The sequence below is a fragment of the Ambystoma mexicanum genome, chromosome 4p, assembly GCF_040938575.1.
Source record: "Ambystoma mexicanum isolate Mex_15411 chromosome 4p, UKY_AmexF1_1, whole genome shotgun sequence".
Lineage (NCBI taxonomy): Eukaryota > Metazoa > Chordata > Amphibia > Caudata > Ambystomatidae > Ambystoma > Ambystoma mexicanum.
In genome coordinates this window covers 956955369-956973891 of record NC_090927.1, presented here as the reverse complement: position 1 = coordinate 956973891, position 18523 = coordinate 956955369, and the positions used below count along the sequence as shown (strand labels likewise).

Below are 18523 nucleotides of genomic sequence, written 5' to 3'. Positions count from 1 at the left end.
GCATGATTCATCCGTATCGTGCTATTTACCTGGGGATACGGTGATGTTCTGGATTTGGACTTGGTGCCCGTGAGACGAGACTTGCTTCCCTTCCTGCTGTCAGCAATGATTGGAGTTGAATTTGCATATGTGAATGTTGGCTTGGGCACAGTGACTTGATCCAGAGACAGCTGGAGTCCCTTGTATTCCGTATCCCTGTTTGATATCAAGAAAGCAAGGAAACCAAACCGTGAAATTAGTACTCAACACAGTTTGCTCGACAAAAGGATTGTACACATTTTATGGAAATATTGTCAGTGAATGATCAAGGGTGGGAAGTACAGATAGAGGGTGGATCAGAAGTAGTGTGTAGTGGGTTATTGTAGGAAAAAGGCTCAAACTGCAATACTCCCATTATCACTCCCAGGTATTTCGCTTCTGTTACTTGGCACAGATGTTGTTTTGCTAAGTGCCATTTACATTTCTTTTTTTCAGCTCTGCCTGTCAATGATTCGAGCACAAGAATCATTGTTTTATCTGTATTGATTCTGAGGCCACATTGCCTTTCATCTGAGTGGCCCGAGATGTTACTCCAGCGTTTCAAGCGGTCTAATAGCATAGAAGCATAGATTTTGCCCAGCACATCTAATAATGCAATTGGGCGATAGTTTTTTGGCTCGTCCCTTGCGTTATGCGGGTGACATTGATACATGGCTGAGACAGTTGGTTTTTCATCCTGTTTCTATGGAAATGCATTTGTAACTAATTGACAGACAGTGCCTGGAGTGATTTTTGTCTTTATGCATGCTGGTTCCTGTCCAATGATGAAAGCCAACTACAGTACACAGTGTGAAATTGGCAGCACTTCTGGCTAGCCACCAGTCACTAACTATGGGTAGAATGGAGGGTAAAGAGGTTCTAATCATTAGCTCCAAACCAGCTCAAAAACAAAAACCTTCACAATAAGGTAGAAATAATGTGTTATTAAATTTCAAATTACAATAAAGTCTGATTACTACTGACAAACCTGTATTCTGTTAACGCAGCGTTTAAGGAAAACTGAAATTGAATGTTTACCTCCAGAGGGCCTTGTGGTTTAATGTGCTTCACACTAGTAGATGGTGGAGGTTGCGTCAGTCTCACCAATTTTGCAAGGCTGCCCGAAAGTAGTGTCAACAGTAGTGTCATCTGGAGGGTCACTTTATAATTAAGCATGCCCTAGAAGAATGACTCTGCATTTACACTTTGATAAATGCTTGACATTGGGGGGAACCAGCTGCCAAGTCTCGCTAATAATGTACATACTCGTCCTTTTTCGTAGTGTCTGGTGTAACCAGCCTGCTCCATATGCTGGGTCATTGTCATATTTTACAAAGAAGTTATGGATTTCCTCCTCTAAATCCGTTACAACTACGTGTAATAATGCTGGCCTAATACTGACCAGAGGTGCGCTTGTCTTCTGATAGAAAAAAGTCACGTTTATCGTGATCAAAACTGGACATTCTTCCACAAGGGTTATCTCACAACAAAGCTATTATTCAAAATACAGGTTTGTCAGTAGTAATCAGACTTTATTGTAATTTGAAATTTAATAACACATTATTTCTACCTTATTGTGAAGATTTTTGTTTTTGAGCTGGTTTGGAGCTAATGATTAGAACCTCTTTACCCTCCATTCTACCCATAGTTAGTGACTGGTGGCTAGCCAGAAGTGCTGCCAATTTCACACTGTGTACTGTAGTTGGCTTTCATCATTGGACAGGAACCAGCATGCATAAAGACAAAAATCACTCCAGGCACTGTCTGTCAATTAGTTACAAATGCATTTCCATAGAAACAGGATGAAAAACCAACTGTCTCAGCCATGTATCAATGTCACCCGCATAACGCAAGGGACGAGCCAAAAAACTATCGCCCAATTGCATTATTAGATGTGCTGGGCAAAATCTATGCTTCTATGCTATTAGACCGCTTGAAACGCTGGAGTAACATCTCGGGCCACTCAGATGAAAGGCAATGTGGCCTCAGAATCAATACAGATAAAACAATGATTCTTGTGCTCGAATCATTGACAGGCAGAGCTGAAAAAAAGAAATGTAAATGGCACTTAGCAAAACAACATCTGTGCCAAGTAACAGAAGCGAAATACCTGGGAGTGATAATTAACTCAAGCAAGACTGATATTAATCACCAAACTGCCATTAAAACAAGAATCCAGGCGTTAACAACTCAAGGCAGGATAATAAACCAAAAGTATGGCAAATACTCCCTAATTCCGATAATAAGCTTTTACAAACAAAAGGTGTGCCCAATCATAACATATGGAGCTGAATCAACACTGTGCCTATCCTGGACAATCTGGGCAACAATTGAGGGGCACTTTTGAAAAAAAATTCTAAGCTTTCACAGTACAACTGATCAGACATGAACACGGATTGCGTTCCCTACACGCAGCAGTTGAGTGAAACTCATTGTTTCGAACAATACTGCTCGATGACTCCGAAATTCAATTCAAGATCCTAAAACACAAAGCTGAACAAAGGAACGACTGGTCACTAGAAGCATGGTCTACATGTTGCATGAATCTAATGACTAATTACGGAATCACAACAGAATTACTTATCAATAACCCAGACGCTGCAAAAAGGAAAATCTGGACCCATGATTGCATTAGAATCGAAGACTCTAGAATCAAAATAAAACACAAGTCACACGTTCCAGCAGAAGCCAAAAGCTTGTATAGCCTGCCATGCTATTTAAGTATATTTCTGTCTCCAATTTATAGAACCCTTTCATGCGCTTCAGACTAAATTTATTTCGTACCAAAGAAATGTTGTCTTTTAGAAAACAGACAGATGAAAACAAACTATGTCGACTCTGCAAGGAAGACGAGGAAACGCTCAGACACTTAGTACTGCAATCTAAGCACCTAACGCCCCAGAGAACAAATTATCTTGGAATCTAAGCGAATGATTTTCGTTTAATGGAAGTTGATACTGGTGGAACAAAATAGGGGAGAGTAAAGAGTCCAAATTAATTGTGGCAGTAGGAAAATTACTGCAAGAAATCTTCTCTATAGATACTTGGGACAGTCTCCTTTCCAAGTGAAGAGCGTAAAAACGTAAACTCACCAAGATGATAAACATACATCTCTCTGCATAGTATTTTCATTGAACACGATTGTAGCAATCTTTCTTCCTTTGTTTTTCTTCTTGATGTAGCCCTTACACAATGTTATATTGCATGAGTATGTATAATGGCAAAGGTTTTAAATAAACTAAATGCTAATAAAAAAAGAAATGCAAGAAAATGAGACCACCATGTCCTGTGACATCTGGCTTCTCAAAGAAGAGTAGACCGGGAGCTACTTTTGGGGTCACACTGAAAGTTACCGTGAAAAATATCCTGTTAGGGGCCAATATTCTGTGGGAAAAAAGTAAGCATGGGTAGCATTCATAATTATTTCAGCAGATATTTAATCTTTCTGCCTTTGGATGTGCCCTTTTGCATGGTCACCTTTGTACAGTTCCATTAACATGTATTTTTTTTATTTTTTTATTGACATTTAGTTTGCAAAAGAAAAAACAAACTTTTTAGTCATTCATTACGACTTCCAACTCATACATATCATGTCATCTCAATTCATTTCATTTCATCTGGTTTCATAATCCATTGTTCTTCAAGTCTCAATAAGGATCATCAAGTCTGATCTCATTTTTAGTTTTTTTTCTCTTGTTATAGAGGGTGTGGTAGGATCATGTCCATGAAATTCACTACAGCACAAGTTAATTGAGTGTTTGTCCCTGAAATTAGCTAGCTCCACCAATCTTCCATATTCCCGTTTTTTGGAGCGAATCTCCCAAGATGAAGTGAACGCTGAGCTGTTATTTTGTGGCATTCAATTATGAGATGTTTGCTTGTTTCGACAACTGTCGCACAAAAGCGACATTTGTCACTGCAAGTCCCCAGGTCTTTTCTTCTCCATAGGACCTCTTTGGTGGTATAGAGGTTTAGTCGTAATCTTAGGAACTGGTTCCAATGGTATCGGGAAGGAAATTTGGTGAGGTACCTCGGTGGTTCACCCACTTTGTGACTCGAGGTTCCAAAATCAATTGCCGATGATAATTGGATGCGTTTTTCTATATTTATTATCCAATACCAATTCCTAAATTTGGCTTTAGCCACTTGCGGAATTTGCAAGACCAGAGACAAACTTATGTCAGCAGCTTTTAGGATCGCCAGTAATTTCTCCTCCCAGGTGTTTAATAGGAACGCTGATGGATCTAAGCTTTTTTTTCGTGCAGTATTTGATACGGTTTCGCTGGGGGTGTTAAACGCATTTTGCGTAGCCCTGTAATTGATTTCCACAATACCATGGAGTGTAAAAAGTCCAGGCCAAGTTCATGTCTTATTGCAAACATGGGCGTACTTTGTGGAAGTTTCAATATTTTACGGCAAAAGAGCCCCTTCAAGGTGGGCCAAATTTTTGCATCAATGTTTCAAGCTGCTTCGCTTCCAAAACAGATTGCTGGCACAATTTTGTAGATAGAACGTTAATATTGGTTGAAAGGTGAAGAGCCCATAATTTGCGTGCAATTTTACTCCTTGCTGTGCAAAAGTTTTCATTCGAGCTGTTATGTCATTTGTCCAGCTCCATTCTCTTATTGAGATGTTGAAGGAAATTCCTAAATAGCGGATTGCTAACATGTATTACATTATGTTCCTTCAAGTGTAATCCACGGCAACTGCGCCATTGTTTTGTTCCCCTTTGTCTTCCCCTTCCTTGTCTTGTCGCGCCTAGAAACACTTGTGTAGAGGAGCCTAATAAATGACTTATCATATCATATCATCGTGAGGCAATATTTTTGCGTCAAGCTCCCTTCAAACCCGTGCACCAGGTGGACTGTGTGTAGTGGCCCGGGGAAATCTAGCTTTCTGTTTTGATGGTGCCAGAACCTCTGCAGACACCAGGGGGCATGCAGGCCCAGCAGCATTCCTCTCAGTTTGCAGGGAATACACATAGATGGGGGTGGAATGTGCGGGATCTCTCTCAGTGTTTCTCAGGGGTTCATTAAGGGACTATCAGTCTCAGCCCTACAGTTCTTTTTCTCTAAAAATTTGAAATAAAATCTCTTAATAATGCCTTATTATTAATAATGAAAACATGTTATCACTTTTTATATAGATCTTCATGGCAGAATCCTCCCACTTCTGAGGAATGCAATAATGTGTTGTTAATATCCAATTTAATAGAACTCAATGCATATAATGCACAATGGTTTAGTACTATTTGCAGTATGGGGAAGCTGAGCCCTTTGTGACATAGGTTAAACCCTGGCCCTAAAGTTGTAATTTTAGAGTTCTTGTGTATTATTCCTTTTTAGTGACAAGTGACAATTGAGTTAAACCCTGTAGGCCTGATTCATGGAATATTTGCCCAGTTCAAATTGATTCATGAAACAGTGCAACGTGTATTTTTACCATGCAAAGTCATTTCGAACTGCAAAATGTCTATGCACTGACTTTGCCCAGACGTTGCACTGCAAAGATATTCCTTAATTAATCTAAATCCTATGCATATCTCTTTTGCACAATTACAACTATATATCGATATTGATTTATTTCTATTGCGCTCGTACACAAGAGTGTGACAAGGCATGGGAGGGGAACAGGGGAGAACAAAATAACGATCTTTCTAGGCCCAGTGACATTGAGAACACGCAAGTGCATGGGACAGGGGGAGTGGAAAAGTGCATGGAAAGGTGAGAAGTAGAGAGTGCGGAGCAAAGGAGAAACAGATAAATAATAATAAATAAATAAATAATAACAACAACAAGCAATGGTAGTGCAGCCAGCAATTGGTAAGTGCTGGGTTTAAGCAGATTGGGTAGGTCTGATAAGTGCAGGAAGAAAAAAGGGGGGGCTGTATGGGTACAGATACAGACCCCAGTGCAAGGGGTGGCTCACGGCAGTGCGGGAGGGTGGCAGGGTGAGCAGGTACCTGGGCCTAAGGGACAGAGGACGGCCAGGTGCACGGTGCCAAGAGAGAACAGATCAGCAGGGGAGAGGGAGAGCGAAGGCAGAAGTAAAGAGGAAGGTCTTGAGGTGCTTCCGGAACCGGTGATGGCTCTCCTCAAGTTTTAGAGTGGCAGGGAAACTGTTTCAGAGGGAGGCCCCAGCTGAAGACAGGGATCTACCCCCAGCTTGTTTCTTTGAAAAATGACTGACCCTGAGGGAGTTAGAGGAGCAAAGAGCTCGAGAGGGGAGTTATTTGCAGAGGGATAGCTGAAGGTATTTTGGACCCAGGCCCCAGAAAGCCTTGTGGACAATGCGGATGGTTTTGAAACAATCCTTGCATCCACAAGAAGCCAATGGAGAGATTTCCGAGCTGGGGAGATACGAACCCAGGGCTTGAGGCCAAGGACAAGTCTTGCAGTCCTGTTCTGGATTAGTTGCAGGGGGCGGAGAGTAGAGGCAGGTAGATTTAGAAAGAGGCTGTTACAATAGTCCAACCTAGAGAGAACCAGAGCTTGGGAGACCATGTGGGCGGAGAAGGAAAGTGTGGAGTCAAAGAGGTTCTTAGCCTCACAGGTGGGGGTAGGAAGAGGGCCAAGGAAGGCCGGCCAGAGAGTGAGGGGAAAGGATGGTGAAGGTGTGCCGATGAGGAGGATCTCTGTCTTGCTGGCATTTAGACAAAGATTATTGGCGGCACACCAATCTTGAATGGCAGTTAGGCAATCAGAGATGAGAGAGGGAGGGGAGGTGGCTGAGGGCAGCCTGAAAATGATTTGAGTGTCATCAGCGTAGCACTAGAAATTTGAGCAGAAAATGGCAATGCAGTGGACGAGAGTTGCCAGGTATTGGTTGAAAAGCCAAAGCGAGAGGTTAGACCCCTGGGGAACGCCACAGTTAGGGAGGAAAAAAGATGATAGGAAGGGCCCAAGTTGGACCATATAGAATACCATATGAAGGTTTACTAATGCTGTAGCTGAAGTACAAAAGAGATCCCACTTGTACCAGTATAAAATGGGTAATGCAATGGAAGATTGCATACCCCTGATGAATTTCCTATATAATTAGTTTGATAAGAAAGTGGTGAAGTGGAAAGAAACATGTTGGGTCAAATGGAATGAATGTTAGAATAAGTGCACCTGGTATGTTTGAAGCATAAATAAATGTATGATTAATACGTTTATTGCTAAATTGTTGCTCCCAAACATTGAAAAAAGAGAATAAGATGTTTTTATGTTGTGAATAACAGTGGCACTGTAAAACCAACAATCAATTCAACCTTGTAAATATATAGTACCAAACTGGACATATATGTTCTTAAAGGCAAATCAAAAACTGTGTGGCAAAAAGAAAAGGGTGTTTCTTGAGCAAACGGAAGAGATATATATTGGAAATAATAACACTCATTGAAATATGAAGACAATCATTTAGTAGTCAAAAAAATTGCAAACCTGAAACGACAAAGGACCGGCCAAACACCTTAATTGTGCCATAATAAATGGGTAATACAAGACCACCAAGAAATTCCAATATTTTTTTTATATTGCCATAACCCAACAAATGTTTATTCCAGAATAATGTGCAATGAATCAACATTAACAATTGGATATTACAAGCGCATCTAGCTATTCCAATATTTGTGGTATATTGCCATGACTCAAAAGTGTGTTTGTATTTGATCCAACACACTTTTCATTGCAAATGTAGCTGTCTCTTGCTCCTTTCTTTTTTGTGAATGTTTGGCTATGCACTACCCCTACCCTTGTCTTGTTCACAGAATTATTCTCACATGTCCATCATTCATAATCATGAATAACTTACAAACTGTGCTGCCTGATATAGTCTTGAGAAAGAATGAAGGGCATAGAATATGTATCCTCTATGGATTTTACAAAATAAACTGAAAATACTAAACACTTGACTCAATGAATAACGATCACAGTTCCCTTTGGTAATTAAATGGAAAAACCAGAAAATAACTTTTGAACCCAAAATACAACCATGTCCTACCCCCAGCTGATCTTTTGTTTTATGATGTGAATATGCACCTCAAAAAAGTGGTATTGTGATGGGCCCAGTGTTCACCTCTTAAAACTCCTCTCTTCTGTAAGCGGAGAAGAGTTATTGGAAGAGGAAGGGTGTATCTAAATAAGGTGTCATGAGAATAATTACAGAGACGGTGTTATGGATTTTGAAGCTATGGATTCAAATCTGATAATTGTAGATTGTTCAACTGATTTAACAAAAAATCTGTGCCAAAATAATTACTATAGAATATTCACTAACAGAAACAGTGGATTCCCAGAAGGAGAAAAGTACAACACTTGAATTTCTCCAGCAAAGACAGATTAATAGGGTCAGTTTGCACCAAGCATTTGGGATGCATGCCCATTTTGAACATGTTTTTGGAATTATATTTTGATATTGTATGTTTTAATGCTATACCTCTAGTTACCCAGCCACTAAGAGGAGGCTATATAGTAAATAGCACCCGGCAGGGGGAGTGATGGGGCCTCCCAGCCAATCAGGAAGCTCAGAATAGGGACTTTACCTCATGGTAAAGCCAGCGTTCTGAGCCTCCTCAGAAGTGGGAGACCGCCATCTTCCTTGTCGGGCAGCAGAAGTGCTCCTCCTCACCCGACACCCCCTGGCCCCCCACCTACCTCACCCACTCCCCTGCCGCATTCTCATCCCTCGCCAGCATCCGGGAAAATTGATGTTCTGCCGCTTCCCCCAGAGTGGCAATGATCACCACAGAAAGGGAGAAGGGACTATGTGTGGTTCCCTTCACACTTGTCCATGGCAACCATCATGTTACATAGTTTTTTTCAAATTGAGAAACGGCAACCACACCATTTCTCAACTTCAAAAAACTATTAGCATCCCAGAAAAGCCTGGCGGGATGCTAATAGCAACAAACGCCTCAGGCGGGGCCATTACTGGGGCAGATATTGCCCTGAGGTGTTATCTGACCAGGTAATGCCCCCCACCCATCTGGGTTTATTGATTAATTATTTTCACAACGCACCAATTATTTTTTCTAGTAACCTTTCGCAATGCTCGTCTGACGCACAACATTCTAGAATCGCTGTGGGAAGCAAATGGTTTGTGTCACAATCTTCCAAACTTTGGCTTCCAACTGGCTCTGAATTACTTGGCTTTATGTTCCTGGATTTGGCCCCCTGAAAGAACCTTGTGAGACCAATTTACACGGCAGAGGGTTGCCTCATAGATGCTGAACCTGTGCCAGATTACCAATCCCGAACTGGTGACAAAGTCATGCAATCAGTCAACGCACCTCCTGCTCATTGAGCAGTGTGCTACTATAATACAAGATTTCTCTGAATTTCAGTCCTATTTAGATATGGTTATTAAGATGGATGTTAGCCTGCTGCCAATGACACAGTCGTGTCAAATTCTTTCCTGATTATATAGAGTGAAATGATGGAGCTGCCAAATCCATTGCGCAGTTCATGGAAATGATTTGCTGTTTTATTTGTGCACAATTAAATAATGTTTTAAAGAAAGACATACATTTGATTTTCTTTTTAGTTTATATCATATCAATCTTTTTGTCCAGTCCTAAATTTCTATAGGTTGATGATGGTGGCAGACTCTTTCCCAATGTAGATTAGGTTGATGATTGGAGTTATAGCATGAACAAGGTGGATCTAGAGGTTCTCAAAAACCTCTGTGGGTCAAGGGCTGCTGTGCATTACAACGTTTTTGTTAAATATTTGAAAGGAAGGAATAGGAATATTTGTGAAAAGGAACAAAAGTTCAGTAGAAGATAGTTTTGCTTGTTCTGGTGTGCTTAATGCCACTCTTCTACGTAAAATAATGAGTTACTAGGTGCACAATAAGAATACATGAAGGACTGAGCTTAAGGGCATAGAGTCCAATGCTACAGATGCTAAGAGTTAATGGGTTCAAGATCCCTCTGAAAGAAATGCCTCAACCCTCAATAATTGGGGCTGCAGGTCATGTATAATAGATTGGGATACTGGGAAGATGTTGAAAAGGTATTCCACAGGTTCCATGTAATAATGTCGCCACAAAAATATCGCCATGCAACAATATCGCCATAAAATGGTCGTTTTTTGTGGCAACATTATTGCATGGAACATGCAGGCCACACCCCCACAACCCCCAATTTTTTTTTGCCCCTGTGGACATATATATGTTCACCCAAATAATATCGCCACGACATTTTCCCGGCGATATTATTTACAGCGACCATATATGTGGCGATATTAATACCTGATACCATTCCACATAGCACATAGAGTGAGTGGAAAAAAGAAACCCAAAATGAGCGTTATAAAGGATGAAGGAGACATGCCAATTCAAAGCTGAAAAATGAACTCAACTTCCACCAAATATTATAGGATGTTACATGAGGCAAAGGATGTGTGGACCAAGCTGATTTGGAATTCCTTAGAGTGAGATGAAACATTACACTCCCACAGACTCCAAGGCTGTGGATGTAAATTGAGCTAATAGTACTGCAGGATTAATGGAATTCGCCTAATGAAAGACCTGGACTGAATTTGTAACCAATAGATTTTACAAGGAGTTGTATGCCATTCTTAACCCTATTCAAGTGAAGATGCTAAACAAAGCTCTCAAATGGGGAAGCATGTTTTATTTCCACAGAACAACTCTATCCAATTCACAGCAGCAATACTGAAAAGGTGTGGCTGGAGAAAATTATATGCAGTCATGCAGTGGTTCAAATTTGGTAAGGGGTCTGTGTGCCTTTTCAGGGACTTTTTACAGTGATGCAAAGGCCCACCACATAAGTAGGAAGAAGGGGTGAACCTCTGCCCAGAGAACCAACTCCTGTGGATTAAGCAGACTTGCAAGACTTTGCTAGATTCCGAGGCAGGTAAATGAATCACACAAACTGTTCAGCAGGTGGGCTTGAGTTTGATGGCCCAATCAGAACTGCAAAAACTCGGATATTTGGCGGGCCAATCAAAGCCTGTGAATCTGTATGAAGATTTGGTGGCATTTTTAAAAGGTCCAACTCACTAGCTGCGCGCCCATGGGTTTTGCACTGGCTGTTAGAGCAAAGAACCAGGCTGATCTACACATGGAGAGAGCACAAGAGCTTACAAGGCAGCTACAATGACAAAATTATCCACTGGGAAGAGGTCAGATACATGGCTCTGCAATGACTGACATAGCAGTGTCAATAGTCAAAGATCGTAAGCGGCAGTTGTGACAAGGCCAATAACTGGGCCTTGTCAAAGGGAGGGTGGGGATACCTCTAAGCCAGGGGTGTATCAGGGTTAATGCCAGAGCCAGTCCTACCCCTGAGGTGGATGGTGGCAGCAGAGAAGGCCCCTAATGCCTGTTCCACAACTTTAGTGCCCACCTGTATCTGTGCAGGGCCATGTCTCCAACCTGGCCTCTGAACGCATATACCCACCAGTGTTCTTTTGCCTTTTCAGACATGGCACCAAAGAGAGGGAAGAAAGGGACCTGGCAATCACAGATGAGCAACGAAAAGAGAAGCCGGAAGACAAATGCTCAAATGATGCTCCAGTGCCGCAGGGACCCGATCACTTTGGAAGGGTGGCCAGTGAGAGAAAGGCGACTGCAGCCACACAGCAAATGCATCCAGCAAAACCCCCTGGTAGTCCCACAATGAACATCCAACTAGGGATCTACAAACAGGGGACAAGAAAACAGGGGACAAGAAGAAGGAAGTGACTGCATCGAGTGAGGTCTAACGAGGAGGTGGACAGTGACCAAGAGACAAGCAGGGCGAAATAGGGAGCAGCAGATTGTGGGGAAGGCTTGCAGAGTAGGGGAGGCATTGGCTTAGGAGTGATAGTGGTTCTGCATTGCGATTGTGCTTGTTTGTGTAGCAGCGGTGTAGAGAGGACAGTATAAGGAATGAATGTGAAAAGATGTGTACAGGGCGTAAGTAGGGTAATTGAGTAATAGTTTTTGAGGAGTATTAGTGCAGTGGGATGAAGAGTAGTAGTGTGTGGGCAAGAGTAGTATTGTGAGGCAGAGTAGAAGTAGTGGGGGAGGCAGAGTACGAGAGTGGAAGGCAGGGTAGAAGAATGGGAGCATACGCAGTAGTGGTGTGGGAGGAGGAGTAGTAACAAAATGGAGAGTAGGAATAGTTAGAGAAGAGTTAACATCAAATTCTGGAGGCAGAAAAGAGGAGGAGTGAAACATTGGAGGGACAGGAATTTGGTCGAGAGGAGGCAGGGGAGGAGCAGGCAGAGTAGCACGGTGAGCAAAAGGTGGGCGTGAGAGGTAAAACTTACTGAGCCACTGCAAGGCACACCCCTGTTTTCCCATTAGAACATTAACCTGCAGTGAGAGTAGGGAAAAGTCAGGAAGTCCCTGAGGGAGTTTGTGAGCCTGCTTTTAGGGAGAACAACACCAGCATAATCAATAGCACAAAGCATGGTTACGGGCGCCTGGTTGAGGGAGGTTTCTGGGAAGTCGAGGGAGGGGTGGCCATATGTACCCACAAAGAATTTAATAAAAACCCTTGAACTGTCCTTCATACACACGTGTTTTCTGTTCCATCTGTGACACAGTTCATTACCTACCCAGCAAGAATGTTTCATCCCGCTACTCAAGTTTAAAATGGGGAGCAGTTTGCATGGAAAGTGTGCAAGTTTTCAGGAGAAGTTACAAACTGGGTCACATGCTTTATGCTGCATTCCCCAACACCCTATGGCACCAGCTCTCCGAGGTCAAATCCCCAGCACAAAATCCACAAAGCCATGTCTCCAAGTATGCATCTGCGATGCCAACTCCTGCACCGTTTCCTCATGCATGAGGATCTGGGGTGCTCCTTTCCTCTTCGCATAGACTGTCCACTGCCCTGGTTCACTCCCAGCCTTCTCATGGATCCGCAAACATATCTCAAATTGGTTAAGCACTCGGACCACTGCCATAAATTGGCATCGTGGCACAGCATCAAAACCTCTTCCTCTTACTTCAGGAAGCCGTTCTGCCTTCATTGATCGTACACATCATCTTCTTCCCTTCAATCGTCAATGTCATTGTTTTGGGGCATCGGTCCCATTGGGCCATGAAACAGCCATTAGACATCTCGGTGTTACTCAAATATTACATAATGCTACCAATAATGCAACAATTTTACTGTGTTATACAAATGGGCTTCTTACATTTACATGTGTGCTGCTTATTCAATAGGCAGATCAAATTTTGAAGGTGGCGCAACACAATTGTCAACCCGCAGAGCAGCATAATTATTCTTCATGTTTATGCCAAATTATGCCCAATGGTGCAGCTGAACGATGCTATCCATGCTGTTCAGTTATATAACATGTTAAGTAGGCCGCATGCACTGTTGCTATCCTTATCAGATCTTAAAATGTACCACTAGTACTGCTCAATGTGGCTCTATTATGCTGCTAAAATAGAGCACAGTACCGGTACTACCCTTTCCCGTCCCACATCCAAAAAAGCATCAGCTGCTCAATTGTGCTATTTGATGATGCTACAATAAGCCCCGTGTGCTTCCCTGCACTGGTCCCTTTTAATAGTCACAAAGCTCTGTTCAATTTTGCCACTTTGTGCTGCTCAAAAAGGCTCCTTGAGCTCCCTTCCCACAGCCTTTTTCTACAACACTCTGTTTTCTTCTAGCTGCTGATCTGAAGGCCTTGGTTGAGGGAAGAGAGAGGCTCATCATTTAGGACCCGATGCAGCCCAGCCACTACTGCTTCCTGTAACCTGTCAAGCACACCAAAGCCTGTCTCGTTTTGCTAGGGCCTAGGGTAGGACATGCAGTCCATACTATTACCCAACACCACACCACAGAGCGGCCAATATTTGGCTACTCTGGGAGCAGGACAGCAGGACAAGGAGCAAAAGTGACACACACATATTGCTGGCTCTTCAAGCGCTGTATAAGCAAGCATAGTGAAGAATGCTGCGGCAGAGTCTGACTATTTAGTCCCAGGGTAGGACAGGAGCTACAAGCTGACCTAGCAACATTGTATCAGCTGTGGCCCAATCAGAACACCACCGTCACTATATTAAACACATGGAGTCCGTATCATAAAGCGGCCCACATGCCAGTGGGTGCCTTGACTCACATAAATACTTTCTCAATGAGGCCAATGACCAATCCAGTCCTGGATATGGGTATGGGTATGGCGCACCAGGCGGTTTCCACCTTGCTCCCACTACCTGGCCTGTTAGCACCACTGAATAACCAAGAGTAATTGTCTTCTACAGTGCCATTAAAGCATGTAGTAATCGTTTTAAGTTCACACTACTGCCCCTCAAAGTTATAAGTAGCACATACAAAGCATGTTGTTACTAGAGTACAAACAATTCCAACTGTGTGTTATTAATGTATATTCCCTAGGCCTCAAACGTGGAGTCAGATACGGTATCATCAGAAAATCATCACAATTCTGGGACAGCGCAGGTTGGGCGGCCTACGAAGGGCAATGAGAAAGAAAGCAGGCTTGCTCTCCCCGCCACTTTTCCTTATAACTTATCATTTTGCCCAAAATGGCTGCCACAAATCCCACTCATGAGAGAATGCTCTGTGAGTGCCTTAATAATCTTATTAATCAGGTAATGGTCATATGGCCTTAGCTTTTGCAATTGTCCCATTGCACAACCAGTTTCAAACTGTTGCCGAGCTCAACCCAGAAATGCAACAGAAGATTATGTGACATTAACAGCACATTGAACAGCAGACGGCTCTCCAATTCAATCTCAGGATTCCGAGTGCTTTTGCAGAAATGTTGGTTATACGTGCATTTTATGCTATTGGATTTGCTGGACTGCGACTCTCCACCCGCAACCCCCCTCTTCCTGCTGCGGGAAAGGCCAGAAACCCAATGGCACTCCCTTAACAATTGCACTTATCCCTAATCTTTCACTCCCCTAATACTCAGCCAATGCCCCCATTTCTGTCATTATCTGAAATGTGGGCTGAGGGTGTAGTGTGAATATCTGCTGACCATCACACATTCTTTCCTGCTTCCCTCCTTTTTCTATTGATAAGGAAAGGTTCCCCCGGGGTAAGCGAGCATGTCACCTAACTAACCTCCTCTTTAAAGCGTTTTTCATTGCAGTGTAACAATATAAAATGTCAGTAAATAAATACTTTTTAAAAGTCCTAACCCCTTCGGTGCTCTGGATATGCTAAAAGTTAAAATAACTCTGAAATAGACATATGTTCATATTTTATTGCATCACCACTGTTTAGAATCCTTCAGGGACTACAATATGGATTGTGGTGTAGTGTGCAAATACTAAAATATGCAAATTGCTTCCTCCCACCCAGTTCTCAACGTGGGTTATCTTTATTATTTTAAACACTCTGGTATTTGCCCTACAGCATTTATGCCTGCTTAAACCTTGCCCAGGGAGTTAATCATAAATTGACTGTTTACCCTTGCTGTGCAAACAGTTCCTTCATACCAATGACACATCGCATTTCATAGACATGATATTTAATTTGATTAATTTATTTATAATCTACTTAAACCGTGAGTACATTAATGCTTGACTAAATATACATTAAACTCGTTCATTTAAACAGCTGAAAACAGTCTGTTTGTTTAAAAAATAAAAATATTTGGTTTAGGAACACATGCACACCCACTGCATTGTTATTATGTACGACCCCACCTAGGAACAAAAGAAAGCATGGTATGCTCCAGAGGTTATTTTTTTTAATTCAAAACTAACGGCTCATGTTGCGTTCAAGCTGATCCTTCGTCTCATTAACAAATAACATTTTCAATTTTAAATCACCCCGTGATGTCTGTGAATCAATTCGCACTTTTGCTCATACAAGTTGAAATACTGTAAACGTATCAGAACTCTTCACTACTGCACATTTCATTTTGGCTCTCAATCCCTCTGGAAAGTTCCTATGGTACAGTTGATAAGTAAAAAGAGTGTCTGCCATCTTGCAAACACTTGAGTGCGCCATTAACAACTTCCCCCAACAGAAGCCGCAGCAGCCGTCAGCACTGAAGTCCAACGCAAAGAGAAGCATTATTGACTCAAAACACCCAAATCTGTTGTTTCAATTATTTGGATAAATCAACTAGCATAGATGGTAGGCATTTCGTCCTTGGTAGGAAGGTCGTTAGGTATTAATACCCAAATGGAAAGCGTCACCGTCTGCACCCAAATCAGGCCATCCCCAGTTTATGTCCATCAAGGACTGAGCCTCACACCCACCAAATATGGAATTTTGAACAGAAAATCTCCTGCCAGCAAATATACCTCTAACTATGTGAGAACATCATTTGAATTTCCTCTGCCTAACAGAAACATTGTTTCCTAATGACTACACCTCCATGGTTGACATCTTATTCTCCCGATTATGTAATAAAACATACAAAAGGGGTGCTTGAGTGGCACTTACATATTCCAACAAAACTAGAATCACTTTTATAAAAGCAAATGAAATCCAACCCTTTGGATAACTAATTTGTAAATGCATACTCTATCAAAATACCCATCAGTATTCTAGTCATGTGTCGCCCTTCTGGCACAATAGCTTTACTCCTGTCTGAATGGTCTGGCCTATTAGTTGGACCCCAAGGCTCATAAATAAAAATCCTCACCAGTGTAGATATCAATCTATGGCTTGGCCAACCCATCAACAATAACTCCACATGATTCATTCAGACCATGGGGAATCTGCTTTTTGTACCCTGGGCACCCACTCCAATACAGAACGATACACTCTTGACATGATCTTCTCCTTTAATTTCCAACTCCAAGATAGTGATCACAAGTTACTAGTAAATGAGAGTTGGGCAGCAAAACCCCTAGAAAGCCTTAGTTGCAGCACAGAGTCAAACTCAGGGTTGCTAATAAAAGATCTAGTTGAACCTTTAGAGAACATTTCAGGCCCTCTACGTTTGAGTGCTAAATGGGCATGTGCCTTTACTATCTTGTCAATGCTAAGGAATGAGTTCACCCACAAGCTGGATGCGCAAGCTCCCATTGAATCCAAATTCAGCAAATCACAAATAAATAAAACCAACCCATGCTATGACCAGGTACTTGCCCACATGAAGTGGGCAATGCATGGAGGCCTTTATGGGAGGGCAAAAGGGGCACTTGCTCCGGGACCCCACCTTGGAGGGGAGCCCTGCAAGTCTGCCTGATCTAAAGAAGGCAGTTCCCATTGTTTACCAATCTTAAATAGCACATGTCAGGATATTTGATGGTGTGCTGCTGAGGCTTTAATCCTATTGCCTGTCTGTTTATGACAAGTACATTCTGCTCTGATCAAGTCATCCTGCAATGCTTTTCTGCGTTCATGGGGTTACAAAGTTGGTGTGTTCACTATGTCCCAACACCTAGATCTTTCTTACCTTTCTGTGGGATTTCTATTTATCATATGCAATAGCCAAAGCTGAAATGCATACTTATAAATTTGAGTGCCGCAATTGTTCAGACGATAGCTAAGTGTGTTAAGCACTAATTGCAGAGATCTGTGTCCATATGAAGATTACAATAACACATTCCAGCAAGGTCACCTCTGCCTTTCCTAGGTCTGAAGTTGCTATGCCTGCATCTATATGTACTTTGTTTTGTAGCACAATAGGTGCTGTTATCAGCAATGTTCCTGCATTAGATAGCGGTCGTTATTAAAATTAGCAGAGAATCAGTATGGTGAAAGCCTAGACAGCCACCTCCAATGGTTAGCATAAGTGTTAGTCCGAGATGTGATTAGGTATCCAAATTCAAGAGTGTGAAACCAAAGCATTCACGCTTGCATCTTGGCTTTGCCAGCAGACGATCCTAGAAAAATAAATCTTATAGCACTGACCGTACGGTGCGTCTACTGTGACAAAGGTTTGCTTTCTCGCATTGTTTAGTCCATTATCTGATCTGTCTTTTTATGTGGGCCATTTGAGTGGAAGGGGTTATAGACAGGCGAGAGGGGACCAGATCCCGCAGGCAAGCATATTTTAGGGACTGCTCACTTGACACAAAAAAGGTTTTTCTTTTTTGTACAGTTGAAAGGTTTTTCTGCATGTTTATCAACAACATGTTTACAAGCCTGTGTATCAGCATATTTAAAACTTGAAAATACTAAAGAGGAACCCAGATGAAATCTTTTAATATCACATCAATTAGATGCTGGTACTTTGATGAAAACAATGAAAGCTAGAATCATTCCCATTTTGCATAATACACTTCTATAACATTTTGTTATAAAAAATGTAATCATGTATTGCCTAACCTGTCAAAATGGCCAGTCCCTAAACTTTTGAAAAAATGGTCTCCCTTCAGAGTGATTTTGTTCTCTGGGTACGATCTTCAAAAAAACCTCACTCATGGTTTCACTGGCTTTAGTGTTTCCTCTATTAAAAAATGGGACCACGTTACTTACCTGTAACTCCTGTTCTCCAGCATGGGTATTTTACATGGATTCACATTCTCTTGAATATGTCCCGTTATCAGGTTGGGAATCCTCTGTGATATTAAAAGTAGTTTTGCATTAAAGCTAAAAAAACTGCTTGTCCCTTATACAGGCTAC

General features: G+C 42.0%; 1 protein-coding gene across 4 annotated transcripts in view; it reads right to left on the bottom strand.

The window, feature by feature from the left end:
* SIM1 (SIM bHLH transcription factor 1) overlaps window positions 1-18523 on the bottom strand; it is a 302054-nt gene that overhangs the window by 52888 nt on the left and 230643 nt on the right. For all 4 annotated transcript variants that reach the window (XM_069606526.1, XM_069606528.1, XM_069606527.1 and 1 more), the window contains one exon: window positions 30-195. In XM_069606526.1, the coding sequence (XP_069462627.1) occupies window positions 30-195 (166 nt within the window). The remainder of the gene's footprint in view (window positions 1-29; window positions 196-18523) is intronic.